The following is a 27,763-nucleotide window of genomic DNA, read 5'->3' as shown; positions in this document are numbered from 1 at the left end:
TCTAAATTGGATTTATCACAATTTTTTCCTTTTTTTATTTTTTAAATTCGCATCAGTAGTAAATTTTTTCATAAATTTGCTTTATTTTCTGAAAGTACTATTAAATTGTAATTTACTCTGCATGAAACTTGCCGAGAATGGTAGTTGACGTGAGGACTGGTGGATGATAAATCGTGTCTGTCCCATCTAAAAGTATAAATCATGTGACACTCTCTTCTAAACATCCATATTTGCATGGTGAAAAATGACATTGACACTCCAACTTTCTCAACTTTAATACTGATGGAATATTATTATTTTCAGTCACTTTTTTTTTTTTTTTCTTCTTCTGATTCCATGCCTTCTTGGCATCTATTTATACTCCTCTAATTCCAAAATTTCTTTCAAAACTACATAGCACATGTAGATCCTCTTTCTCCATTTGCTTTTGAAGTCTGCCGCTGACTGTCCTCAGCACTAGCTATCCTTTCTACACATTGCAAGGTCAGCTTCAAAGTTTTTTTCTTTTTTTTACTGTTGTCACTGCACAACCCTTGGTTTCTCATCCCATTTTATTAAGCACACGGTTTCTCTCCAGTTAATGTCCAATTGTAAGAGTAGCCGTAACATTTCAAGCACAGTTTACAAAAAGATCGCTGCATTTGATTACTTCAATGAGTTTTTTTTTTTTGTTCTTTTTTTTTTTTCACTTGAAATATTCTACGAAGTTGTCCACTATCATCATCTATGGAAAGACTTTAGGCTTTTATCACTACAGGAAAAAAAAGTACTTTTAGCGACGTTTTTTTTGTCACCAAAAGTGTAATTTTCGTCATTAAAAGTAGCAGTGACGCCAAGGAGGGCTGCCGAAGCCATGTCACTAAATGATTCGGAGACTAAATAAATTATGGTCGCCTTATAAATAAATCGGCGACCAAATAATTTAGTCGCCAACAACCAAAAATTCGTCGCCATAAATCAACATTTAGTTGCTAAAAGTACCCTTAAGCGATGACATGTCAAGTTTTAGCAACGAAACGAATTGGTTGTTGAATGTCAAAACTTTTGGTGACCAATTAGGTTTTTGGTTGCTAAAAATTCATATCCTATTTTGTGAAGTGTTAGCAACGGAAACAAAGTGTCACCAAAAATAAATTCACAGCTGAAAAACTTGTCACTAAAAAATCATTATATATATATATATATAAATTTTTATAATTTCTACGTTTTGTACATAATTCATAAACGTATAAAAAAAAATCCAAATCCAAACCCAAACATACATCCTTGTGCATCATTTCTACACATATATGAAATCAAAACAAATTAACACACTTGTGCAAAGCATCCAAAATATAAACTTAATTCAAAAGTAGTAGTATATTAAACAGTGCAGTCAGCCGCGCGAAAGAGAGAGAGGGAGAAGGAGAGAGGGAAGAAGAAGAAGAGACGACATACTTGTGTCGTTCAAGGTCGCGAGAGAGAGAATGAGAAGATGGAGCTTCAAGTCATGCGTGGATTAACTATTTCGGGGCAATAAAAACTAGGACTTCATTCAAAACGGTTTAATATTGACAAATAAATTATTAGAGACCAAAGTAATTAAGTCGCTATAAACATAGCGCACATTTTCCACGACTAAATTATTGTTGTCGCCAAAAAGTAACATTTGGTGACTAAAATTTTAGTTGCCATATATTAACTTGTAAAAATTTAGCTTCGCACCAAACCCAAGCTCGACCAACCATGTTAACTAGTTGCTAATCAACACATGGTGACCGATTATGTATATTTGGCGACCAATTAATATTTTGTTGCCAAAAATAGTCGCCAATTTTTTTTTTTTTTGGTTGTTGTTGTTGTTGTTGTTGTAGTGTATGCCAAAGGTAGGCACTGATGATTATTTCCCATTTTGGGGAAATATTGGAAGTGTGAAGCTCTTAAAGCTGTCCAGGAAACCTAAAACGACTACACAGCAAACTGGCTACCGGACAGTCAGATAATAGGCCATCGGCCTAGGACACATTTAGAAATAAAAAGAAGAATAAAACTTGAGACCCCCACCCCCACCAGTGACCCCCACTGACCCCAGTGCCACGTGGCACCGCGTGATTGGAAGGAAAGGAAAAAAAAAATGTTTTTGGCCTACTGGGGGTGCGGGGGTGCCCCCACTGGGGGTCCTAGCACCACTGTAAAAATAAGGTGCTGGTATGGTAATCATTTTTCTATTTTAAAAAAAAAAAATATTCCAAAATTGTTTTGATACTTTCATCAGCGGGTAAATTATGCTTTACCCTTTTCTGTTTGGTCATTCACTTTGCTGTTAAAATTTATATTTTTTCATTTCGATCTTTCATATTTTAAATTTTTTATAATTTATTTAAAAATTAACTTATGTTCAGAATTAAATAGAAAATGTCACAATAACAATTATATAATATAAAAAATATATTATTATAATAGAATTTGAATTTGTGTTAATTGTGTAAGTTATGTACAATAAAATATTTTTATGTCATGTCTCCTCAATGTATTATTTTTTATTTAATTTTGGACATAAGTTATCTTTTGGAATAAATTGAGAAAAATTTGAAATATAAAAAGTCAAAATGAGAAAAAAAAATTTAACGGTCAGAGTGAGAAAATTGCCAAACATAAGTATAATTTACTTATCATCAAATGAACAAATTCTGAATCTATACGGCTTACTTCAATAATTCCCAATTTTTTCAAGCCTCCAGAATATTATCAACAAATTTTATATTTCTACAAAAACAAGTCTACTTGTACAGAATTTTAATACAAAAAGGGCGTGTTTGATTCGCCGGATCAGGGGGGACTATCCACTATTTGGATTGTAATCTAAATAGTGCTCTTTATTCACCGTTTGATTTTTTTTTAGTCCGTCGGACTCTATGTCCGGCCGGACTCCTTATCCCCATGTGGGGGACTATTGTGTCCTAGGAGGGTATGGGATAGTTTATGGAAGACTATCCACTGTTGGGATTAGGTGGTCAAAATGACCATTTTGACCCTCTACTATTTAATTATGTATTATATTTAATAAAATTCAATAAGATTTAAATGTCTCAATTTAAAAATAAAATAATTTTATTTAACTTTTTATTGATGTTTTATTTATTTAATTTTTTAAAATAATTTTTTTATAGACATTTTATTGATGTTTTATTTTAAAATTTTGTTTATATTTTATTTAATTTCATTATTTAAATTTAATAGATGTTTTATTTAATTTCATTGTTTGATTATTATTATTTTTAAAAACAAATTTATTTAAAATTTTAATTAAAAAAATAATATATATTTTTATTGATATTTTATTTATTTATTTATTTTTTTAAAAAAATAAATTTATTTAATTGTGTAAAAAATAAAATAAAATAAATTTTTATTTAATCTAGCTAAAAATAATTAAAATATTAAAGATATGTTTAATATTGCTATTACTTAGTAAACAATTGAAAAATGTTAAAATAGTCTTTTGTTCACTTATCCTATCCAGTCCGTCCAACCAAACGTTGGATTCGCTAAAAATAGTCCTTTCCAGACATCTAATCCCATAAAAAAACAAACACAAGTGAATCCCCCGGACTATTTGATTGGATTGGATATGTATCATGTGTTTGTTTTTTTATGGGATTAGATGTTTGGAAATGACTATTTTTAGTAAATCCAACGTTTGGTTGGACGGACTGGATAGGATAAATGAACAAAAGACTATTTTGTCCTTTTTCAATTATTTATTAAGTAATAGCAATATTTAAACATATCTTTAATATTTTAATTATTTTTAGCTAGATTAAATAAAAATTTATTTTATTTTATTTTTTTCACAATTAAATAAATTTATTATTTAAATTAAATAAATAAAATATCAATAAAAATATATGTTATTTTTTAATTAACATTTTAAATAAATTTGTTTTTAAAAATAATAATAATTAAACAATGAAATTAAATAAAACATCTATTAACATTTAAATAATGAAATTAAATAAAATATAAACAAAATTTTAAAATAAAATATCAATAAAATATCTATAAAAAATTATTTTAAAAAATTAAATAAATAAAACATCAATAAAATGTTAAATAAAATTATTTTATTTTTAAATTGAGACATTTAAATTTAATTGAATTTTATTAAATATAATACAAAATTAAATAGTAGAGGGTCAAAATAGTCATTTTACTGTCTAATCCCAACAGTAAATAATCCCCCCAAAACTGTCCCACATCCCCCCTAGGATAGTATAATCCCCCATATGGGGGATAAGGAGTCCAACCGGACTCCATGTTCGGCAGACTAAAAAAAAAACAAACGATGGACTACTCCTTCGAATAAGCAATCCGAATAGTGAATAGTCCCCCCAATCAAACACATCCAAAGTTTAATAAAAGATTGAGTTAAAGAGATGTGTCATGCACAAGTGGATTTTGTATGAGATTCTTCTAGGAGAGATTATGGCTCCGTTTTGGTAAGCCTCTCAAAATATAATTCTATCCATTGATTTGAGTGTGTTATTTGTTTGAAGCTTTCAAATCATAATTTTACACCCATTTTTTAAAACTCAATTCAAAACATAATCATGACTTTTCAAAACGCATAACCAAACACATAATTCAAAACTCTTTCCAAAATTCAATTCAAATCAATATTTTAATTTTTTAAATATTTCAAATATTTTAAAAATATTTTTGTTTTGTTAAGATTTTAAATATTTTAATATTTAAATATGTTACGATTTTTTTAATTTTTTGAATATTTTTAAATATTTTAATTTCAAAATATTACGATTTTAATTTTTTAAATTTTAAAATATTTTATAAAAATAAATTCAAACTCTATTTTATAAAAATATTTTTAAATATTTTAATTTTTTTTGTTATGTATTTGGTTACAATTTGAGTGTAGAGTTATGAAAGTAGTATAGAGTTTCGAATTATGTGTTTGGTTATGAATTTTAAAAATAATTTCTTAATTGAGTTTTGTTTTATGTGTTTGGTTACGATTTGAGTGCAGGGTTGTTTTTAAATTTAAAATATTAACATTTTAAATTATTTAAAATTTTTGAATATTTAAATTATTTAAATTTTTACGATTTAAATTTTTTGAATATTTATTTTAATTTTTTACTTATTAAATTTTTTAGATTATTTAAATTATTTAAATATTTATGATTTAAATTTTTTGAATATTTATTTTGAAAAAAAAATTATTTCCTTTGTAGTATTTTCAATTAAAAAAATGATTAATGTTATTTTCTGTCAATAGTAATTTTTTTAATTAAATTTTAAAAAAGTTTAGTATGAGTGTTGATCAGAATTTTCAATAGTGTGAAAATAATGTGTTTTGTTATGAGTTATAATAATTTGAATTAAGTTTTGAAAACTCTTTCCAAAACTCATAATCAAACAAATTTTCCTACTTCACATGTCAAATCAAGCTTTCAAAACACAATTCCACACTCAATTCAACACTATATTCAAAAACTATAACCAAACAAATTTTCTACACTCAAATCATAATTCCACAACTCACAAACTCAAAATACAACTTATACTCTCAAATCATATTTACAAAACTCTACCAAACAACCTATTTGTCTTCCTAGTCTATGACGCAAGGTCAGAAAATTTTCATCCTCATCATTAGGATCGGTATTTCCCCGGTTATCAATAAAAATCACTACTCATTTGGCTTTTCTACTTTTTGTCCTGATTGTATGAAAATTAATCACCTTATTGGGTTTAATTTTGAAAACAATTTTTGAATTTAAAAATCAAACAGAATGTGTTTAAATGTGTGCAAATGTCACACCTGGTTTGCATATATATATATATAGGTTTGATGACAAGTTTGAACATGAATATTTGTGAGGTAAGCGTTCTCAATTCAGAAATTAGTTGCAGCAACCTTATTGATTGAAGGAAAGCAAATGGCAAACGAGTTACGGACCCCACTGACTCTTCGAAGTACAGGGTCAAGTTTCTTGAAAGCTTGCTTCAACACTACAAATGCATTCCTTGGTAATCTTTAATAATTCTGATCATAATACATCCGTTATTGCTTCAACGGGATTTTTTGTCTTCGAATTTTTTTGCTTTTTCTAAACTAATCGATTATATTTTCAAGATTTTTATATTTTAAAATTTTCGCATAACAATAAAGGAAAAAATATTTTGGAAACATGTTAATTTTATAGAGCAATTTTGATGATCATTCCACACCACGTAAAGGTGGTTTTTTGGAAGTCAAGAATGGAGGCTACAAAAGTTTTTTTCAACTTAAGATGGCTATATATTAAGTTTGCCATTTATGTTTATGGTTGATGGTTGGCAAGCAAAGGTTGAACTTTGGCACTCCCGTTTGTGTGTAAAATGGAAAGAGGTGATCTAAGGTAGATCATCAGAAAGAGAAGGAAACACAAAGAGTGTAATCTGTGAGTGAGAGTTCTATAGAGAGAGAGAGAGTAAGGTGTAAGTGTTGTACAACTTCCTTCGGGAAAAATTCTATAGTGGATATCTCTCCCGTGGACGTAGGTTATTGCCGAACCACGTAAATATCTTGTCTCTTTTTTGTGTGTGATTAATTTCTGGTGTGCCTTAATCCTAGCAAGTGGTATCAAAGTCTCGTTGGTCGATTTTCGGAAAAACAAGTTGTTTTTTCAAAACTGTCAGAAATCAAGTTGCTCGAAATTCCCTTTTGAGCATACTAGAAGAAAGCTCTCGACGAGAGGAGTCCAAAACACTACAAAGCCGAGCCCTAGACCAGCTTCCACGCGCTCTCACATGCCACCTAAAGAAGGCGCGTGAGTCTTAGTCTTAGACACGCGCCGTTGGCGGTTCTGGCGCGTCACACCAGTCTTAGGCACACATCCAACGCATGGTGAAAGGAAGAAGGAGAGTGGTGTGCCCGTGTTCATGACGTCACCGCCACGTCACATGTCATCTGGCAATCGCGTCAGCGCCACGTCAGCACTACATGTCAGCCATGTCATCGCCACGTACCTCCACGTCATCGCCACGTGTCAGCCATGTCATCAAGCCGGCTGACCAGTCAACCCGTCGGGTTGACCCGACCTGACCCAGAAGCAAAGAGATTATCCGGTGCTACACGGCTAAGGTATATCCACAGATTTGAACCATCGAACTTATTTTGGCTAGATCTGAGTAGTGATTTCCAACTATTTGGAGTATTCTGGAGAGATCCGTATGGTCAAATTTTTTAATTAGATTTTCTGTCAAAAATAGGAAGACAATAGAGGAATCCACTTCAATTTCAAGATCCATGATCAAGTTGAATCCTTCTAATTATGCAATTTGGAAGTCGCGGATGCAAGACGTCCTATATTGTAAAGACCTGTTTGACCCTATTGCTCTAAAAGGGGTTAAATCGGAAGAAGTAAAAGATGAAGACTGGATAAAGATGAACCGGAAGACTGTCGGTTGTATCAGACAATGGATAGACCATAGTGTGTTCCACTATATCGCCTAGGAGACAAATGCATATGTTCTTTGGACAATGTTAAAAGGAATGTACCAATCAAAGACTGCCCGAAACAAAGCCTTGGTGATGAGAAAGCTTGTAAATCTGAAGTTGAAGAATGGTGTGTCTGTCACCGAGCACCCTAGTGAATTCAAGAATCTGGTGAATCAACCTACAACTGTCAAGATGCCCTTAGACAATGAAATGCAAGCCGTACTACTGCTCAGTTCTTTACCGAATAGTTGGGAGATGTTGGTGGTTTCTCTTAGCAACTTTGCACCAGAGGGAAAGCTGACCATGAGCATGGTCATAGACGCCATGTACAATGAAGAGACAAGGAGAAAAGACATGGGAGATAATCAGTCCCATACTCTTATCACAAAAGATAGAGGCAGAGGTAGAGGAAGAGTTAGAGGAAGAAGCAAGAGTGGAGGCAGATGGAACAACAGAAGTAAATCCAGAGACAATAAAAGGGAAGGTAACTCTAGCTTCACTTGCTTTCATTGTGGCCAAGAGGGTCACATAAAGAGGAACTGTCCAAGCTGGAAAAATAAAGGCCAAAACAGTAAGTCACAGGGAGATGAGAACACGACAGCCACAACAACTGATGAAATACTTCTTGCAGTTGGTGAAGCGGATGATTGCCTTCATGTGGCTGACCACAGCTGTACATAGTGGGTGATAGACACAGCTGCATACTATCACGCCATTTCCCACAGAGAACTCTTTAACTCGTATAACATTGGAGATTTTGGAACTATTCGAATGGGAAATTCTAGCTATTCGAATATTGTGGGCATTGGAGACATTAGTATTCAAACTAATGTCGGACACAAGCTGGTTCTCACGGATGTGAGGCATGTTCCAAATTTGCGCCACAATCTTATCTCCGGAAGCGCCCTGGACCGACAAGGCTATACGAGTACATTCAGAAATGGCCATTAGAAGCCAACAAGAGGAGCTTTGACAATCGCCAGAGAAGAGACGTTTTTAACACTGTACAAGACTCAAACGAAGATCTGTCTAGGAAGTCTTAATGTAGTAGAAGACAAGGAGTCACTAGACTTATGGCACAAAAGACTGGCTTACATGAGTGAGAAGGGATTGCATCTGTTGGCAAAGCAATCCAAGATACCCTTATCCAAAGGGAGTGCTTTGATGCAGTGTTGTCACGACCCAAACCCGCCTCTATGGGCTTAGCACCGTAACCGCCCAGTAATCCGAGATTACTGAAGGCCTGCCTAGAAGTAATACAGTAATGCAGAGTACAGGGGCTGGCGGAAGCCAATACAGTAAATAAATAATGTCCAATGAGCTGTGACAGTCTGCATGCAAAAAGACTTTTCATTCAAATATTTACAGTCAGACAAGACAGTATGTACATATATACAATCATTCAGTTCAAGGACCTAATCATTATCAAACAGTACAGTAACAGTCGAACAAGACAGATGGGGAATTTAAAAAAACACCCCTAAGCCGTAGCTTGACAGGCTCGGAACCTCGCATTGAGGCACATAGGTTGGCTTGACAAAACTGGAGTTTACCCCGGCGCTTCTAGCTGCGGTCTGGTGCCTGTACACCTACATATATATATATGAACAGTGAGCTAAAGCTCAGTGAATAACACAATGCGTAAAGGGGTTAAGAATGAATGTCCTTACAGTGATGAAAACGGTTCATTTAATCAGTATTGCAGTCATTCAGTCAGTACAGTCATATGTGGTACATCCATTAGCATAACAGTATAGTAAACAGTAGGTCTTAAAGACCGAACAGTACATGATGGCCATCAGTCAGTAACAGTAGTGGTTCCAACAAGGGAACCGACAGAGATCTCCGTAACAGTAACAATAAACAGTAGTTGCTAAGGATGCCACAATACATTTCAGAATATAGGACATACATTCATTCAATTAACAGTAACAGATCAGAAAGCAGTACAGTTCAATTGTTCAGAAGATAATCATTTTGAACATATCTTTACATAGTTGTTACTCACAGAGTTCTGGGCTACAGTAAGCTAGAGTGTCTCCTCCGAAAGCCAACCCTACACAGTTAACAGATTGAACACACACTAAGCTACACAGTTGGGAAAGATAATAACTTAACCCCTAATTTGCCTCGGCGTATTCTACATCTATATCCTCAAAAAGATGCCTTAAACTAGGTCTAATAATGCCTAGGATGAGATGAGGATGCAAAGATGCACTTTAAAAGCATTTTCAGAATATTCAGAAAACAGGGGTCACGCTCGAGCGTAGGTTACTCCGCTCGAGCGGATATGCAGACAAAGGTTTCCGCTCGAGCGTAGACTTACCCGCTCGAGCGTTCTGCAAAACAGTCAAAAGTGCTGGAAAGGTGAAAATCACACTCGATTGGGCGCTCGACACCCGCTCGAGCATGAGACACAATGTCCCGCTCGAGCGTCAATTATTCCACTCGAGCGGACTGCAAAATAGAACAAAATGCTGGGAGCACGATTTCCACGCTCGAGCGCCAGTCACCCCGCTCGAGCGTGAGTCCAGATTCTGGAAATTCCAGATTTGAACCTCAAGCTCAAAACCAAGTTTTCAAACCAAAAATTCGATCCTCTTGGGCCAATTTTCCAGAAAACACATCAAAACTCATACTTTAACATGATTCAAAGCTCAATTTGCAAAATCAAAGTCCAAGAGTGTTTCAAATAAACTCAATTTGAAACCAATTTTCATGAACAATATTTCAAACATGACATGCATGAGTTTAACTCAATTCAAAGCTTCAATTTCATGCTCTAGTGAGCCAATTCTCCCAAGGACAAGATGAAATCATGGACTTAAACACAATATAAACATGCATGTAACATTTTACCATGAAATCACCTCACAACTCAACAATTCAAACATGCATGCATGGAATGAGCTTCAATTTGACATGCTAGGACTAGAACATGACTCAATTCATCAATTTAGACATAACAATGCAAGAATCCACTTAAACACAACAATGAGAGGTTGAATTCCTCACCTAGAGCTTCAATTACAAGTATAGAAGTCCAATTAGGCAATTCTCCTATGATCCCTTCAAGTCTTCCAAGCCAATTCTCTAGAACAATTCAACTCTCTCACTTCCTCTCTCTCTAGTTCGGTGGTGTGCTCAAAAGAAGCTGAGGAAATGTTTTGTAATGTAAGGCTAAGGCTTAAACAAAGTTTGGTGTAGTGGTCCACTAGGGGCTAGTTTGGTAAATAATGCAACTCTTGTAATTTAGCACTATTTAATCTAATTTAATCATACCAAATCAGTTTTCAGATAAATATACCATAAAATTACACTAATTACGATGATCATAAAACACTAATCGGTTTCCGGTTCGGCCGCCGATAAGGCCTCCAATTCACAATTTAAACACAAAAATATGAACAAATAGTCAAACGGTCAAACAGATAAAAACGCATTTAACAGATACAGTTTACCAATCAATTTCAGATTTCAGTCAGTCAGTTCAGTAGTTTATTCAGTTCACTTATCAATCATAATCAGTTTCAGTTTAACGGTAATCAGTGGTTACTTGGTAAACAGTGACGAGGGTTATTACAAGTGTGATCATTGTCTTTATGGCAAGCAACATCGAGTATCATTCAGCTCAACGAACAAAAGGAAAACAAAAGTGCTCAGTATGGTATACTCAGATGTTTGTGGCCCAATCGAAGCGGAGTCACTTGGCGGCCGCAAGTATTTTTTAACCTTCATTGATGATGTATCAAAGAAGTTGTTGGTGTATTTCCTAAAGACGAAGGATGAGGTATTCCAACACTTTCAAGAGTTCCATACAATGGTGGAAAAAGAGGTCGAGAAGAAGTTGAAGTGCCTTCACATAGACAATGGTTTTGAAGCATATTATGCTAGCAGAGGTATCCGGTATGAGACAACAGTGCCTAGTACCCCACAACACAATGGTGTGGTAGAAATGATAAATCGCACTATTGTTGAAAGAGTCAGATGCACGCTTAGAATGAAAAAGTTGCTAAAGTCATTCTGGGTTGAAGCCGCACATACAACCTATTATCTCATCAACAGGTTGCCTTCAGTCTTGTTAAATTTTGTGATATCTAAGGAAGTTTGGTCCAGAAGAAAGATATCATATTCTCACTTGAGAGTTTTCGGCATTCGCACACATCTCTAAGGAAAACAGATAGAAGCTTGATGACAAGTCCACTCTATACATATTTGTGGGCTATTCAAATGCAGCATTTGGATACAAGTTGTGGGACCTAGTGAACACGAAGATGTTCAGTAGTAGAGATGTTGTGTTCAGGAAGACTAGGCAGTAGCAGATTTTGAGAAGTCTGTAAAGTCTAGGGATGTCATCACTCTAGACTTGTTCCCATCTCCTGAGCCATCACAAAATTCTAGATGTGATGATGTGTAACAAAAAGTGCCAAAGTTGTAGGATCCTATGCCAGAAATTGAGGATCAAGAGGAAAGAGATGAAGACTTGAATAAAGAAAGTGTTGAACAGGGGGAGCAACCCCTTCAACCAGAGGCAACTGGGCCTGAGTTGCGGAGATCTGGAAGAGCTATCGTGCCATCAACCAAATATCCCGCTTTTCAGTATATTCTGATTTCTGATGAAAGGGAGCCCGAAAGTTTTTCGGAAACAAAGAGTCATTCAAAGAAAGATTGTTGGATACAAGCCATGAATGAGGAGATGAGTTCATTGCAGAAGAACCACACGTATGAGCTTGTTTCACTTCCAAAGGGCAAAAAGGAATTGAAAAACAAATGGGTGTATAAATTAAAGAAAGATGTAAATGGTAAAATACTGCAACATAAAGTTCGCTTGGTGATCAAAGGTTTTGGGCAGAAGAAATGAATTGATTTGATGAGATCTTCTCCCCAATTATGAAGATGAATTCCATTCTAGTAGCTCTGGGATTAGCAGCTCGCTTGAATCTGGAGGTAAAATAGATGGATGTCAAAACTGCCTTTCTCCATGGTGATTTGGAGGAAGAGATCTACATAGAGCAACTAGAAGGATTTGAAGTTAAAGGAAAATAGAACCTAGTCTGCAAACTGTAAAAGAGTCTCTATGGCCTGAAGTAGGCGCCGAGACAATGGTACAAGAAGTTTGATTCATTCATGGTGGATCACGAGTACACAAGAACAGTAACAGACCAGTGTGTATATTTTCGAAGGTTTTTGCATGGAAACTTCATCATCCTACTATTGTATGAAGATGATATGCTGATCATCGGACATGATATTGCTATGATCAACAAGTTGAAAAAGGACTTGTCGCAGTATTTTGACATGAAGAATTTAAGCCCAGTACAACAGATTTTGGGCATGAAGATTGTTCATGACAGGAAAACCAAGAAGATATGGATGTCACAGGAGAAATATGTTGAACAGGTGATTGAAAGGTTCAACATGAAAGATGCCAAGCTAGTCAGTACACCATTGGCCAACCATTTCAAGGTGACAAAGCGTTCGTGTCCCACGACCAACTTTGAAAGGAAAGAAATGGAGGCAATCCCCTATTCCTCTGCAGTAGAAAGTTTTATGTATGTAATGGTGTGTACCCGGCCAGATATAGCTCACGCAGTTGGCGTTGTGAGCAGATCCTTGCCAATCCAGGAAAGAAGCATTGGGAGGCAATCAAATGGATTCTTCGATACTTGAAGGGAACTTCAAAGATGTGTTTCTGTTTCGGGGAACTGAACCAAATTTGGAGGGTTTTGCAGATACCAATATGGCAGGTGATCTTGATGGTAGAAAGTTTACATCAGGATTTTTATTCACCTTTGCAAGGGAAGCTGTTTCATGGCAGTCTAAACTACAAAAGTGTGTTGCTTTATCTACAATAGAGGCAGAGTGCATTGCTATCGTAGATGCTGGAAAGAAAATGTTGTGGTTAAAGCGATTTCTTCAAAAATTGGGTCTATAGTAGGAAAAGTACAAGGTATATTGTGATAGTCAGAGTCCAATTGATCTGAGCAAGAATTCCATGTACCATTCACGTACAAAGCACATTGATGTTCGGTATCATTGGATACGTGAAGTGATGGAGAAGCAGTTATTGAAACTGGTCAAAATCCACACAAATAAGAATCCAACCGACATGCTTACAAAGGTGGCCTCGAGAGACAAACTCGAAGTATGAAGGAACATTGCTAGGATGGACTTCCAGTAAGGATTCTACTTCTCATAGGTGTGAAGGGGGAGAATTGATGAGCATTCCCCCTATTTGGTAGAGCTGTGGGAAAGTGCTTATAACTTATGTCTTAACAGCTTATAGCTTATAACTATGAATATAAGCTGATTTCTGACTTATAAATTAAGCATCTCCTGCCCTACTCAAAGAATAAGCTGATTTCTGACCTACAAAAAGCTATAAGCTGCATTGTTAAGCTAAACTAAACACATCAAAATAGCTTAAATTAAGCTGAAAGCTGAAATAAGCAGCTTTTAAGCTGCACCAAACAGGCACGATGTGAAGGTGGTTTTTTGGAAGTCAAGAATGGAGGCTACATAAGTTTTTTTTTCAATTTAGGGTGGTTGTATATTAAGCTTGCCATTTATGTTTATGGTTGATGGTTGGCAAGCAAAGGTTGAACCTTGACACTCCCGTTTGTGTATAAAATGGGAAGAGGTGAGTTGAGTTAGATCATCAAAAAGAGAAGGAAACACAGAGAGTGTAATCTATGGGTGAGAGTGCTATAGAGAGAGAGAGAGTGAGGTGTGAGTGTTGTAGAACTCCCTCTGAGAAAAATTTTATAGTGGATATCTCTCTCGTGGACGTAGACTATTGCCAAACCATGTAAGTATCTTGTCTCTTTTCTGTGTGTGATTGATTTCTAGTGTGCCTTAATCCTAACAAATTTCTCTCTGATTAGGCTTGTGACCGAACCAGTCCACTCTAAATTTTGAAGCCACAATAGGTCTCATTAGGATGATTTGAGCAATTTATACTATCTATTTTTTTAAAGACAATAAAATTATGACTGTAACTATTGGATCAATTTAATTTTTTTCATGAATAATTTATGTACATAGAGATAAAAAAAAAATAAACAATTTGAATCAACTTACGGGCCCTGTTGTGGACCCAAAATACTAGACAATGGTCTTTTTCACTCCACAAATAATTTACAAATTTGATAAGCATGGTTTGATTTCATAGGAATTGGTCTTCTGACAGTTCCCTATGCCCTCTCAAGTGGTGGTTGGTTGAGCTTACTATTATTTTTCGTAGTCGCTGCCATGACCTTCTACACTAGACTACTACTGAAGACATGTCTTGATGCTGATCCATCCATTAGATCTTACCTTGACATTGCCGAACGAGCATTTGGCAAAACAGGCCGAATCATAGTCACAATCATCATGAACTCGGAGTTGTACCTAGTTGGAACAGGCCTCTTGATACTTGAAGCTGACAATTTACATAAACTCTTCTCAAAATTCATGATCAAGATCGGAGCACTGACTATTGAGGGAACACAGTCGTTTGTTTTTATCACTGCACTTGTGATTCTGCCTTCGATGCTGTTAACTGACCTCAGCATACTCTCCTATGTCTCAGCCACAGGGGTGTTCTTTTGCCTCATTATCTTCATCTCTGTTGTGTGCGTTGGTGCTTTCAATGGTGTTGGTTTTCATGAGAAAGGAAAGTTGGTGGATGTGGGTGGCCTTCCTACTGCTGTCAGCTTGTGCATTGTTTGTTTTGCTGGACATCCAGTTGTCCCTTCCGTGTACACTTCCATGCGAGATGCATATCAATTCAATAAGGTAAAAGATCTTTTTTTTCCCAAAAAAAATCGTAATATGGTATTTTTGGCAGTAGCAAAGTGGATGGATTCTTTTAAAAAATTGATTTATAAAATGCTTCTTGAGTACTGTTTTCTAGCCTGCAATTTTCCCTGGAAAATGGTTATGGTGAAGGGTCCATTGTCTATGCATTTTCGTTGAAGTCTTGTTCTTCTCCAAATCCTATCACATTTTTTTTTCCCCCGACCATGACCAACTTGCAGGTCTTGTTATCAAGCTTTACTGTCACAACTATCACCTACATATCAATAGCGATCGTGGGGTATCTCATGTATGGGAACGATGTCGAATCACAAATTACGTTGAATCTACCAACAGGGAAAGCTAGTGCAGAAGTAGCGATTTACACCACTTTGCTTATTCCAATTACAAGATACGCATTGATGCTAACCCCGGTGGCAAACGGCATAGAAAACGGATTATCATAAAATTACAAGAACCGGACACCTGTTAGGTTGCTGATCAGAATGGTATTGTTGTTCAGCACAGTAGTTCTGGCTTGTGTGTTTCCATATTTTGAGTCGTTGATGGCCATTGTTGGATCAATCTTTGTTGTTCTAGCTTCATTCGTGCTTCCATGCCTATTCTACTTGTAACGCTCTCAAAAATAAACCCATAATATCATACAGTCAAGTTACAGGAAAGAGATATTATATTACTATCATCAGAGTTTCCTTACAAATTGTATTACACGTTGACAACAAAAGTAACTGCTCTATAGGTTTACAACTTTCCAAGTCAACACTTGGTTACAAAAAGAGAGTACTAACTCAAATACATATTAAGCCCTTGGCTTGAATTTACATGAAATACAACACAACAACAAAATAGTTTCTCTGGCTCGAGCCTCCCAAGCTATGTTCGTGGAGGTGGCATACCATCAGTACCTGAAAATGAAGTCCCGTATAGGGTGAGCCACAGCCGAGTAGAAATACAATAAACCAACTATAAACAATGACTAAAACAATAGCATTAGATAGATGGTCCACATTTATATTCCAACGTATACCATGTTACAGTTTCATGACGATCATGTCCATATTACAATTCATTTTCCATTTCTTATCCAACTTTAAGTTTGAAAACAAGGCCCAGAATCTGGCCACATAATTTAATGAGATGATAACTCATCACTAAAATACTTTCGAAATTCATAATGGATACACTTTTTGGTGCTGTATCAAAGTCAACAAAAACATTTCCATACTTCACAAATGATACAAATATACATTTTAGTGCTACATCAAATCAAACAACACTTCTATGTTTCACAAATAATAATGATATACATTTTAGTGCTATATCAAATCAAACAAACACTTCCATACTTCACAAATTATACACATTTTAGTGCTGTATCAATCTCAAACAAAATCCGGTTTAGAGGTCCATCCCCCATCTTCTAATAAACCGTGGAGTACATCCCCCTATCTCCTCCCACACAATACAATGTATACAAGCAATTATCATATACAAATTTAATCAATCAAGACAAATGATACACATGGTAGTGCTATATCAATGTGAAACAAAACACTTCTATGATTCACAAATGATACACATAGTAGTGTTGTATCAATGTCAAACAATATCCAGTTTAGAGGTCCATCCCCCATCTTCCAATAAACCGTGGAGTACATCCCCCGTCTCCTTCCACACAATACAATGTATATAAACAATTATCATATACAAGTCCAATCAATCAATACAAAATTTTGATGTATTATACCAACCACCATATTCGATGGCATACTCAATTGATTAGTTTTAATTTGCCTAATCATCATACATTGTCTACAACAATCAAGACTATCCTCCACCGATAGCCCAAAGCAGTTATTTCTAAACAGAAAATAAATGCACCAAATGGATAAAGTATCAACATTTTATCTAGGTGAGCGATAAATTAATCCAACAACACCCTTAGATCCCGTACCTTTCCAATTTGAATATTTCCTATTCAATTCCTCATTTCCCTAAATTAATTATACAAATTAATTTATCATAACAATTATGGCTTTTTCCCATATTTACAATGCCAACCCTAAGGTTCCATTCTCCAACAATAATCCAACACCAAGTCCATCTTCGAATGTATTACGTACATAACGGTTTATATGTTTGAAACCCCATCTTTTGAAAAATTACACAATGACCCCAAACTTTCACAAAATTACACAACGACCCCTAACATATCAAAATGCCAAAATTCAAAGACAAAGCTCATAAGATGGAGTAGGATATCCCTACCTCGAAGTTAGAGCTCAAACGGAAAAGAAGACCAAACTCAAAGTGCTCCAAACTCCAAACTTTTCGGATCAAAACGTAACCCTCGACGATCAACACACTTTTTGTAAAGGCCAAAGGGTAGAAGAACACTCTAACTAGATCAATCCTAAGAGAGAAGGGAGATTCTAGAGAGAGGAGCTCTCAAAAGATATTTTTAGAAAGTAAGAGAGAGAGAGAGAGTGTGTGTGTAAAAAGTGATTCAAAATATCTCCCGCTCGAGTGGATATACGATATACGACTCTCCCGCTCGAGCGGATAATAGGACGCTCGAGCGTCAAACACAAAAACTGGACCCGCTCGAGCGCGAAAACCAGTTCGCTCGAGCGTAGATTCTCCTCTCCCAGTATTTTCATAGGCAATGAACACCCTGCTCGAGTGCCAACATACCCGCTTGAGCGCGACCCGCTTGAGCGTAAGGAAACCCGCTCGAGTATGAAAAACACATCTGTAGAAGTTTTGTAGAGGCACAAATACTGGAAGTGTGAAAACTCCGCTCGAGCGTGAAATGTCCTGCTCGAACGGACAACCAAAAATCTGGGCAACAAGGAAAGGGACTCAACCAACCTGTGTGAAACACACCCAACACATCCTAAAACTCAAACATATGGAATTAAAGGATGACAACAAGACATACAACCACCAACTCCACAGGACGTAAGTCCAGAATACAGTAAATAAAGAGAGGGAAACCGGGATTGCTATACTACTTGAAGATTTCTGGTTCCCATCAGAATTGGAGTTACAAGGAAGTGGGCATCATTGGAATAATCATATTTGGAACTGTTGCTGGAATTTTTGGGACTTATTCATCTATTGCTGAACTTGTAGATGACGTTTGCTTTTGTTGTATAATCTATAGCCTACCTTTAGCATTTCTGGTGGCAATTCTTCAAAGTCAGTTTCAATATCTTGTTTTTCTCGTCCACAAAGGCGATTTTGAAGTTGTTGCCAAAAAAGACTAACATTGGTGACATATAAAGCTTAAAATTCTCAGTAGATAGAGTCCCAATTTCACATATTTTTACACATTCCTATGCTCTTTCACATTTCTGAACATATTCATACAAAATTTTCCTTTGAAAAATAGCATATCTCCTAATATCAATGCAATAAAACGATGACAAATATGAATCGCATGAAAAGAAAGGACCAAAAAAGAAGACGAATTTAACAATTGCAACAAAAAAGAAGACAAATTTATTCCATAAATTTTCCAATGATCTTCCCCAAATTATAAAAAGCAGAACAGTGTATTCTGCACTCCAACCTTTCCCACCTTTAAAGCCTATTTTTCTCTATGTAAATGACACAAACCAATATCGACCAAACTTGAAAAACAAAATGAATTCCCAAAAGACAATGTTAATCCATAAGCTCGAGAGTGTCCGATTCAAATCTAACAATTACCCATTTCCCCAACTCCTATACTCAGATCCATTATGGAAATTCTAATTACATAGGATGAACCTTGTAAGACCCAGAACCAAGCAAGAGACAGTGAAGAAGAACATAGTAACAAAGTCCCTCGCTGACCACTTTCGAACCGCTTTCGCTTCGACCCTCAAACTTTTAGCCCTCCGAAGTGCATCGACTTCCTTCAGCAAATCGAATTCAATTCCCTTTTTCTTCAATTCCTCAACACACTTCGCCAAGAGATTCCCATCCTCTTTTTCTCTCTCTAACAGCCTCTCCAAGTGGGTCTCTACATCAGTCTTGTATCGGACAGCCCAAACGATACCGAGAGAGAAGAGCAGGGAACAGAGAGAGGGAATCCAAGATCTGTGACAAACTTCGCCTTGTGGACCCCTTGAAGAGGCACTGAAGAGGAGGACAAGAGCTGTGGAGTGGAACAGGAAGAAGAAGCAGTAGAGTTGGGTGATCTCTTTGCGAACAGAGTCGATTTGGGTCTCTTTGAGGGCGATTCGATTGAGAATTAGTTCTTCTTCTTTGAGCCATTGCTTCAAAAGAAGCTTGTGGGTTGGGGTTTCAGCGATTTGGTGAAGTGGGTGTGGAGGCTTGGACTCCATGATTGATGAGTTACTGTTGTTGTGATCGACCATGTCTTATGAGAGAGAGAGAGAGAGAGAGAGAGAGAGAGAGAGATGATGTGAGAGAGAGAATTTCGGAGAGAGCGGGGGAGAGAAACGGCAGGAGGAAGTACTCAAATATCGAACGGTCCACTGGATTTTGAATCCTATAACGGTCGAAATTGTGTACATTTCCAGGCGTACCCCTTGGCTCTAATTGAATTATCTGAGCATGCCATGAGGAGATTTTTTTTATTTTATTTTAGGGGGAGGAAAGAAAAAATATAAATTAAATCGGTCACAAATAATATTTTTTAAAAATCAAAACTCCACTAATACAGCGGTGGAAAATTTTCATAGCAAAATTATTTCACTTTTCATTTTTATTTGCCATGTATTATACCATAAAAAAAATTAATTTAAAAACAAGTTAAAAGGTATTTCCTAAGAAAATGGAAATTTGGATATTTTTGGTTTATAGAATTTAATTTCAACATGAATTTTTTGTAATAATCTAGTTGGAAGAGCACTAAAAATTAAACGGATTAGATCATCAAATTGAACCCGAGATGTCTGCAAATTGTCTCTTCACGGCTAGACAAAAATGTTGTGCATTGACTGTAGGAGTTGGCTAAAATGTTGACCATCCATGAATAATAAATCATGTTCAAACCCAAATCCAAATTCAAATTCAAATTCAAATCTAAATCCAAAAAACTTCAGTAGCTACCAACTTTGAGCCTTTGGCAACAAAGATCGACATATGGAAACCAAGTCCTTATACATAACAAAACAGTAAAGTGATCAATTTTTGCTGTAGCTTTTATAAAAATCATATATACACAAAGTATTGGTTTACCTACTTTTTAAAATTCTTTTCCCGTCCTAAGTCAAGCACACAAGAGAAGTGAAGCTATTAGTAACTTTCCATTTTCCAAATTTCACACATCTGATTAAATCTCAACCCTCTGTAAGCAACAACACTACCGTATAAAGCTTAGGCTGTACCTCTGACATTAGTATTAAGGTTTAGTCCTTATTATGGTGTATCAATGAAATTTCACCAAAACCCCACAAGTTTCTTCCCACTGTTTTGTCAGTCCCCGTTCCTGCGCCAGCGTTACACGTGATAGGCCATACCCATTTCAATGAGTGACGGGTGTGGAATCCCAAGCGCAGCAGCCGGTCGCCTACTGTTACGCCTGAGAAACGCGTACACAGTGTTAATGGCAAACTTCTTCATAACCGGTGATACCTCACTTGCCACAATGTAAGTGTTGCCCAGCATGTAAACCACCCCAGCTTCCCTTGCTTCTATCAGTTCCTGTAACTCCTCGTTCAATTGCAAACTTGTTGACCCAGCATTTCTTCTTCTGCCAACACCAACTCCAGCCTCATCATGAAGAACAGGAAATGATGGATATCCATTAATCGCCGGTTCTTCATCATGTGAATCACTTCGCAAGAATTCTTCCACCTTGTCAATCAGCTGAGTTTCAAGGTTATAGCTGTCTCGCGGATCCTTGAATCCATACCTGACATAGCAACATAATAAAAAACAACATATATATTAGCTAGAATCTTTTGGCGCCACCTTATGAGTTACCATATTTTAGACCTATTTTTGTCTTTATCAAACTTTTTAAACTTTGAGTGAAAATATATTATTCTTTCGGTCCTTCTAAACTAGACAACCATTAAAATTTCAAGGAAAAAAAAAATAGCAAAGATATCAATAAGCCTACTTGCATAATTTTTTTCAATTAGTAAACTTTTTCAAATGTTTTTTGAATTTTTACAATTTTAAGGGTTGTCAAATCTAGACAGACCCAGTAAAAAGAATTGACATGTTTTTTTTATAAAAAAAAAAAAAAGAATCATTGAGAACAAAAATACATTAGGAAAAAAAAAGTTTATAAGTTGGTGTCGAAAGAAGTTAGGTACTGGTGAAATCTTATCTACATGCACCTGACAATACACCAAAATGCTCTGGAGTCTTGAGGGCCAATCCGCCCGACATGGATACGATCAGAGAGTGGAACATTGGGGACCATATAATTTTCAAGGGTCACAAAAATGAGAATCTGATGCAAAGCAGGGAAATTTGTTACCCAATGTGCAAACATCGGTGGCACCGTGGCTGCAAGGCTCGAGTAAATTAGAGCGATCCCACGAACCCTGACCATACCCAAGCTTGGGCCAAGACTGAGAAGCCTCTCCATGGATGCTTTGTTCTCAAGCTCAAAGGCCTGTTTCTTTGACGTTCCATACTGCCACGCAGACATCAGAGCCAAGATCACGAGAGAAAAGAGAAGGGGAAGCCAGCCTCCTTTATGCACTTTACAAAGGCACGCAGAGAGATAAAGCAGCTCTATGGATCCAAAGACTACTACGAACGTAGCTGCCAAAAGCACATTTCGATTCCAAACTGTACTGATTATTAGAAACATCAAGCAAGTCGTGACAAACATTACTGTGATCACAGCAAGACCTATATGCAAAACAATAGTTTGATAAGAAGCTCAATTTCATATCATGCACTCACATCCAAGAGGGGAGAGAGAGACGAACCATATGCATTTCCAATCCTATTGGTGTCTCTAAAGCCAATCACAACTCCAAGACACAACACCATCAAAGTCCAGTTCACCTCAGGTATGTAAATCTGTCCGTGTACTTGGCCTGATGTGTGTATTATGTTCACACGCGGGAAGCACCTCAGTGCCCTGCACTGACTTATAATTGAGAAAGTAGCTGATATGATTGCCTGACTTCCCACTGCAGTTGCAAGAGTTGCAATAATAAACACTGGCCAAAATATTCGCTCTGTAGGTCAAGATAAAAGCAAGAAGACATGAGATTGTGCCCAAAACTTCTAACAATCAATGGAACTACAAGCACACATGGAAACAAAAACCACATAAAACAAATGGACAAAACCAAAAAAAAAAAAAAAATTAAATGTGCCGAGTTTTACCCATTCAATGCATCAGTGTGTCAGCAAATTTTACCCTCATCTAGACCTTAAGTCTCACCTGGAATAGCCTTGTAGAAGCTACTCTGGAGTTCCATTTTGTTCTTAGTGAGGTAAGCGGCTTCACCCATGTATGCCAGAACTAAGCACGGGTAAACAACTACAATAAATGTAATCTGTCCGATGAAGAAAAGTGAAAATCAATAAAAATTTGTGGACATGCAAATTTACATGCATGTACATAATAAATAAACACACACACACACAGTGCGAGTAAATCAAGAAATTCACCCTGAGAGAGAGTTGGGAGAAATGACCGAGATCAGCAAACATAGCTTCTGCACCTGATGGAATGGAACCAGAGTAATTTTGAGCTTTATAAAAAGATGTTCTTGCTGAAATGCTGCCAAAAAAAAATTAAAAAATTCTAACTGACCTGTAATGCAAAGGACAACGCCCCCAAGGGACCTCCATCCATCTTTTCCAGCTAGCTTGAAAAAATTGTATGCATAATATGGTGACGTCGCATAAACTACTTGGGGGTTCCAATAAATTATGTTGTAAATTCCTATTCCACTTATGCATACAAGCCAAGATATCAAGATAGGAGCGAAAAGGAAGCCGACTCTGTGTGTCCCATAGTGCTGAAGAGCAAAAATGCCCACCAAGATGACGCAAGCGATTAACGAAGTATAATCTGCCATTTAAAATTTAGAAGAGTACTGTTTACAATAATTAATTTGAGGGGATAAAAGTTGGAAGGGGATACTTGAGTCTTTTTTTCTCTTGAATACTGAATGAAAACAATATTGCATGCTTCACTGCACTAACATACTATGTAACCTATGAAGCGGACATTTCCAATATGAGGAATGAAAATGATCGTATATTCTAAAATATTGTATAATAGGGGTAAGATCTACTTTACAAGGATTCGGGTGTGAGTATCGGGTGCGGATGTGTATTTAGAGGTTGGACACTTCAAAATTAAAAATTAAAGATACGTGAATATGAATCTCAATGTGGATACGGGTACAGGATATGTTAAATAATTATTTTTAAAATATATTTATTGTATAAAGATGAGTTAAATTGTTATTTTTTAAATATATTTATTGTTTTATGTAGTATTTTTATTAATAATATTTTTAATTTATCTATATAATTTATTTTTAATTTTTAATTGACATATATATATTATAAATAAAAAATTATAGCAAGTAAGTAATAACAAATTATGTTAAAATAAATAAAAATTAAAAATTGAATGTTTTATTTTATAATTTTTTTTAAGATTTTTTTTATTATATATGATTTAATTAGATTTTTTTAAAACAAATGGATGATTTATTTTATTTATTATATGTTGAAAAGGGGAGAGAGAGAGAGAGAGAGAGAGAGAGAGAGAGAGAGAGAGAGAGGGGGAAAGAGAGAACAGATCGACAAATAGAGAGAGAGAGAAGAGGAGAGACAACATTGAAGAAGATAGACAGAGAAGAGGAGATCGAAGAAGACAGAGAAGAGAAGAAGCTGGATCGACTGAGAGAGAGAGAAGAAGAGATCGATTGAGAAGAAGATGCAAGACGAGATCGAAAAAGGCAGAAAAGACTAAATCGAGAAGAAGGTAGGTTCTCTCCCTCTATACTCTTTCGTTTCTTCTATATTTAGGACAAAACCTAGACGTATCCATTTGTAAAGAGCCATATTCCGGCCGTATCTCGCATCCATACCCGTGTCGTGTCGTATTGTGTTGACACAGGTACCTCCGAAATTTCAGAGTTACACGTAAGATGTCCAATAAAATATAATCTTTTTTTTTTTTTTTTTTTCAAAACATGTTTTTCAAAAGTAAATCATTAGGAATTAATGGCAACATTAAATAGCAACTACTGTTCTACCCTTATATATATATATATATATTCTAGTTTCCAATTCTATATTCCACATCTTGTTAACAATCAAATGAAGCAATAAATAAACAAGCATTTGCCAATTCAGCTTACATCCATGCAAATCTGTGACTGTGATTTTGATTCTAAGTCCATTGACTGCAGAAACGACTGCCAACCAACATAAAAAGAGTGTAAGTCAATCATTGCTATAGGAAGAATGTACACGAGTAGAAAAATACTTTAGTTGGAAAATCAAAACTTGATCTTTCTTGGGTCCATTACAATTCATACCAGACATTGTTGGGGTCAGGATTCCATCACCAATAACCATGCTAGTCCCAAGAAGAACAACCAGCAGCAACACAACGCGAGAGCTATGATGCTTTTCGAAGAAGTCCTTTATAAGTAAGCTAGTTTTCGTCTCTTTGACAGAAGTTCCAGCGTTGTCAGAAGATGTTACACGATGAAGTGCACCATGGGAAGTGCTCAAAAGGCCTGTCTTTAAGTGTCGACACAGTAGTGAATACAAAGCAAAGGTTCCACCTGTAAAAACAAGGATAAAGGCTCTATTGCACTCAATCCAAATACCAGTAGAAGTTTATAAATACATAAACAATATCAGTTATTATACAGGTCATTGTGAACACCTTCACCATTGTCGTCGGCTGCTAATACAATTAAAATGTATTTGCAAAGCGGGATGAGAGTCAAAGTCCAGAAAACCAGAGAAAGTACCCCAAGAATCTCATGGTCTTCTCTGTAAGGGCGCAAGCTTCCAGAAAAAGTACTTTCGTAGACATATATGGGCGATGTACTGAGGTCACCGTAAACAATCCCAAAGCTCTGGTAGGCCAAACACAGAGTCCTCTGGTACAATTTCCACAAATGAAGCATAGAGGACATTGTTATGTTTTTCATCATTATTCAAAAGAAACAAGAAAAGAAAAGGTAAAACAGTTTTGTAGGAAATATCGGAAAGAAAAGCATATTGGGGATTTTAGAATCTATGAACAAGATTAGTTAAAAAAGAAAGAAATGGGTTGGTAGAATTTGGACAACAGACCATGCAATAAACCAAAAATCCCATTCGGTTCAACTGGGACAGAGTGTTATTAAAAATTAAACAGCAATTGAAAGAACACTCCAAGTAATTTTCACATTTTAAGTTCTTTCTTTCCCTCCACCTTCTTAAACCAAGTATGGAACAGAGCAGAGATCAAAGGTACATTAAAAACAAAAAAAAAAACTGGCAAACACAGGGCAGTAACAAAAACCAGTGAAACTGAACCGACTGCACAAGATCAGCCGAAATTTTGGTCTTCAATCGGGGTTTCCATAATGATGGCTTGTTTCGGTTCTGACAAATTTTACACTTAATAACTTGTACTGACCGGACCGATCGAAATATAATAAAAAATATTTCTGATATTCTGATTATCTAAGGATTAGAAAATAAGTGAATAATGCTTCACGTTTTGTAACAAAGGTTAGGGAGAGACCATTTATAGAGCAGATTTTATAGGTTTCTATAAATTTTTTTTGTAAATTCCTCTGTTACACAAAATCAGATACTGATAAAATTGAATTGTAGCATGTCTTCCTTTACTAACAAAATCGAAAGTTTTGCTAAATCTTCGTTTTAACTTTGACCAAACTCAACTAATTACACCCCAAAATAAAATTATACGCACTAATTAGTATATCATGTACTATTTGATATAATTTTAAAAATTTTAGATTTTTATAATTTGTATAATGATAGAATTTATAGTTTCAAAGTGACAATATCATAACGTCACTCTTACACGCCTAGGCAAAGATATGAAAGAGAACTACTTCTTAATTAAGACATTATCCTTCTTTCTGAAAAGTCTATGTTACCTCTTTTTTCTCGGCATTTTTCTTTCACCATTTTTCTCTTTCTTTCACTTTCTCTAACCACTCGTGCTCTCTCTCTAAAAATGTGTTAAAAAATAAAGATTATTTGAAGAAAGTGAGATGAAAATTCATTTGGCACATTATTTTTAATATCAATTTGGCTATTTCCAAGTAAACTGTTTTTTTAAGAGTTGTTTGGGATGATCTAAATAAGTGCACGTTTTGACTTTTTATGAAATATGAGTTGGGTTTGGATTGGGTTTGAAGTGATGAGTTAGAAAGGTGATGTGACTTAAATAAGATGATGTGACTTAAATAGAATAGTGACTTTTTAAGATTTTAACTTTTTTCAAACATGCCAAACCAATCCTAAAAAGTCAAAATAAATAAATCACATTCTTTTCAAATCAACTCATCATGTAGGGTCGACGTGCCGCTAAACCAATTTTCCTCTATTTTTTTTATTTTTTATTAAGGGGTTATGTTTGTTTTTAGCCAAATCATATAGTAAGGGTGCAATTACTAAAGACAAAAAAAAAAAAAAAAAAAAAAAAAAAACATTATACGATGAAGAACTAAAAATTCAAACTTTAAAATATTAAAAAAATAAAATAGTCTACGCCTCCACTGTTAGAGAATCCATAGGGAGACAAGATATAACCTTACAAAATCATAGTATTTACAAAGAAACATGTATGAAACAGAGTAATAGAGAACTACAAACAATTGCACCCTAAACCATAACCCCTGTGGCTGTTTTGTGCTCGTCAATGATCTGTTCGATTCTATTAGGTACAAATAATTTCTTAAAACCAGTTCATACGAGATTTAGCCCCAGTTTTAATTGGGTTCCGCTAGTAGATGGTGAAATTAGTTTCTGAATTAATCGGTTTATTGAGCGGGATACTGAGTTATTAGAGGGAGAGAGAGAATTACAACTACAAAAACACTTACTAATCGATTCGGAGGAGGAGATTCAGACAGCATTTTCTTCCAGCCCAATATAAATTTCTGGGTTCTTTCTCAATTATTATACTCCTCAGCTATATCAATGAAATTCAAACTGAGAGTCGATACTCTGAGACTTGAAGATGATTCTACTCTGTATTTTTTCTCTGAAAAATCCAAATTCTTTGCCTAAAATAACTAAAACAAAATTCGAAAGAAGCGAAATAAATAGATTCCTATGACTCACAATGGAATATCATGGATACATATTGCATGGAGAGAGAGAGAGAGAGAAGATACGAATGGGCGGAGAAGGAGGGAGTTCAAATAGAGAGAATACGAACATAAGTCAATTTGTCAAAGCGTTAAACAAATGGATGAGATCAATTTGATCCCACGGTTTTTATTGGAAATTATTCAATAACCAAAGTACTAGTCTATATTTCAAGTCAAT

General features: G+C 35.5%; 3 protein-coding genes across 4 annotated transcripts; 1 reads left to right on the top strand and 2 right to left on the bottom strand.

The window, feature by feature from the left end:
* Positions 1 to 393: 393 nt before the first annotated feature.
* LOC114267068 (amino acid transporter AVT1I) lies at positions 394 to 15,965 on the top strand. Of its 2 annotated transcripts, XM_082884569.1 has the most exons (3): positions 394 to 483; positions 14,655 to 15,262; positions 15,505 to 15,965. In XM_082884569.1, the coding sequence occupies exons 2-3, from the start codon at positions 14,735 to 14,737 to the stop codon at positions 15,727 to 15,729; spliced, it is 753 nt and encodes a 250-aa protein (XP_082740695.1). In that variant the 5' UTR covers positions 394 to 483; positions 14,655 to 14,734; the 3' UTR covers positions 15,730 to 15,965. The 2 variants fall into 2 exon arrangements, with proteins under 2 accessions (XP_082740695.1, XP_028063859.2); XM_028208058.2 differs by lacking the exon at positions 394 to 483 and having other exon boundaries at positions 14,596 to 15,262.
* Positions 15,966 to 18,894: 2,929 nt separating this feature from the next.
* Positions 18,895 to 19,738, bottom strand: LOC114267040 (uncharacterized). The gene has a single exon (XM_028208023.2). The coding sequence runs from the start codon at positions 19,648 to 19,650 to the stop codon at positions 19,039 to 19,041; it is 612 nt and encodes a 203-aa protein (XP_028063824.2). The 5' UTR covers positions 19,651 to 19,738; the 3' UTR covers positions 18,895 to 19,038.
* Positions 19,739 to 20,418: 680 nt separating this feature from the next.
* On the bottom strand, positions 20,419 to 27,689 carry LOC114267039 (putative potassium transporter 13). The gene is made up of 10 exons (XM_028208021.2): positions 27,316 to 27,689; positions 25,131 to 25,350; positions 24,775 to 25,026; positions 24,595 to 24,651; positions 23,028 to 23,288; positions 22,883 to 22,935; positions 22,653 to 22,767; positions 22,189 to 22,443; positions 21,586 to 22,108; positions 20,419 to 21,152 (listed from the first exon to the last, which is right to left on the bottom strand). The coding sequence occupies exons 1-10, from the start codon at positions 27,346 to 27,348 to the stop codon at positions 20,738 to 20,740; spliced, it is 2,184 nt and encodes a 727-aa protein (XP_028063822.2). The 5' UTR covers positions 27,349 to 27,689; the 3' UTR covers positions 20,419 to 20,737.
* Between the last annotated feature and the right edge of the window lie 74 nt (positions 27,690 to 27,763).

Source organism: Camellia sinensis, chromosome 8 (genome assembly GCF_055761805.1).
Source record: "Camellia sinensis isolate YWXY chromosome 8, ASM5576180v1, whole genome shotgun sequence".
NCBI lineage: Eukaryota > Viridiplantae > Streptophyta > Magnoliopsida > Ericales > Theaceae > Camellia > Camellia sinensis.
Note: the sequence above shows the minus strand (reverse complement) of the source record. Positions and strands in the feature narration are given on the sequence as shown.

Bases quoted from the DNA above. Each gene is read 5' to 3' on its own strand.
- LOC114267040 (XM_028208023.2), bottom strand. From the start codon at position 19,650: ATGGTCGATCACAACAACAGTAACTCATCAATCATGGAGTCCAAGCCT.
- LOC114267039 (XM_028208021.2), bottom strand. From the start codon at position 27,348: ATGCTGTCTGAATCTCCTCCTCCGAATCGATTA. The intron at 22,444-22,652 runs GTGAGACTTAAG...CTTGACCTACAG, and splicing joins CTTCTACAAGGCTATTCCAG to AGCGAATATTTTGGCCAGTG. The intron at 21,153-21,585 runs GTGCATGTAGAT...TTGCTATGTCAG, and splicing joins GCATTTTGGTGTATTGTCAG to GTATGGATTCAAGGATCCGC.
- LOC114267068 (XM_082884569.1), top strand. From the start codon at position 14,735: ATGACCTTCTACACTAGACTACTACTGAAGACATGTCTTGATGCTGAT. The intron at 15,263-15,504 runs GTAAAAGATCTT...ACCAACTTGCAG, and splicing joins ATGCATATCAATTCAATAAG to GTCTTGTTATCAAGCTTTAC.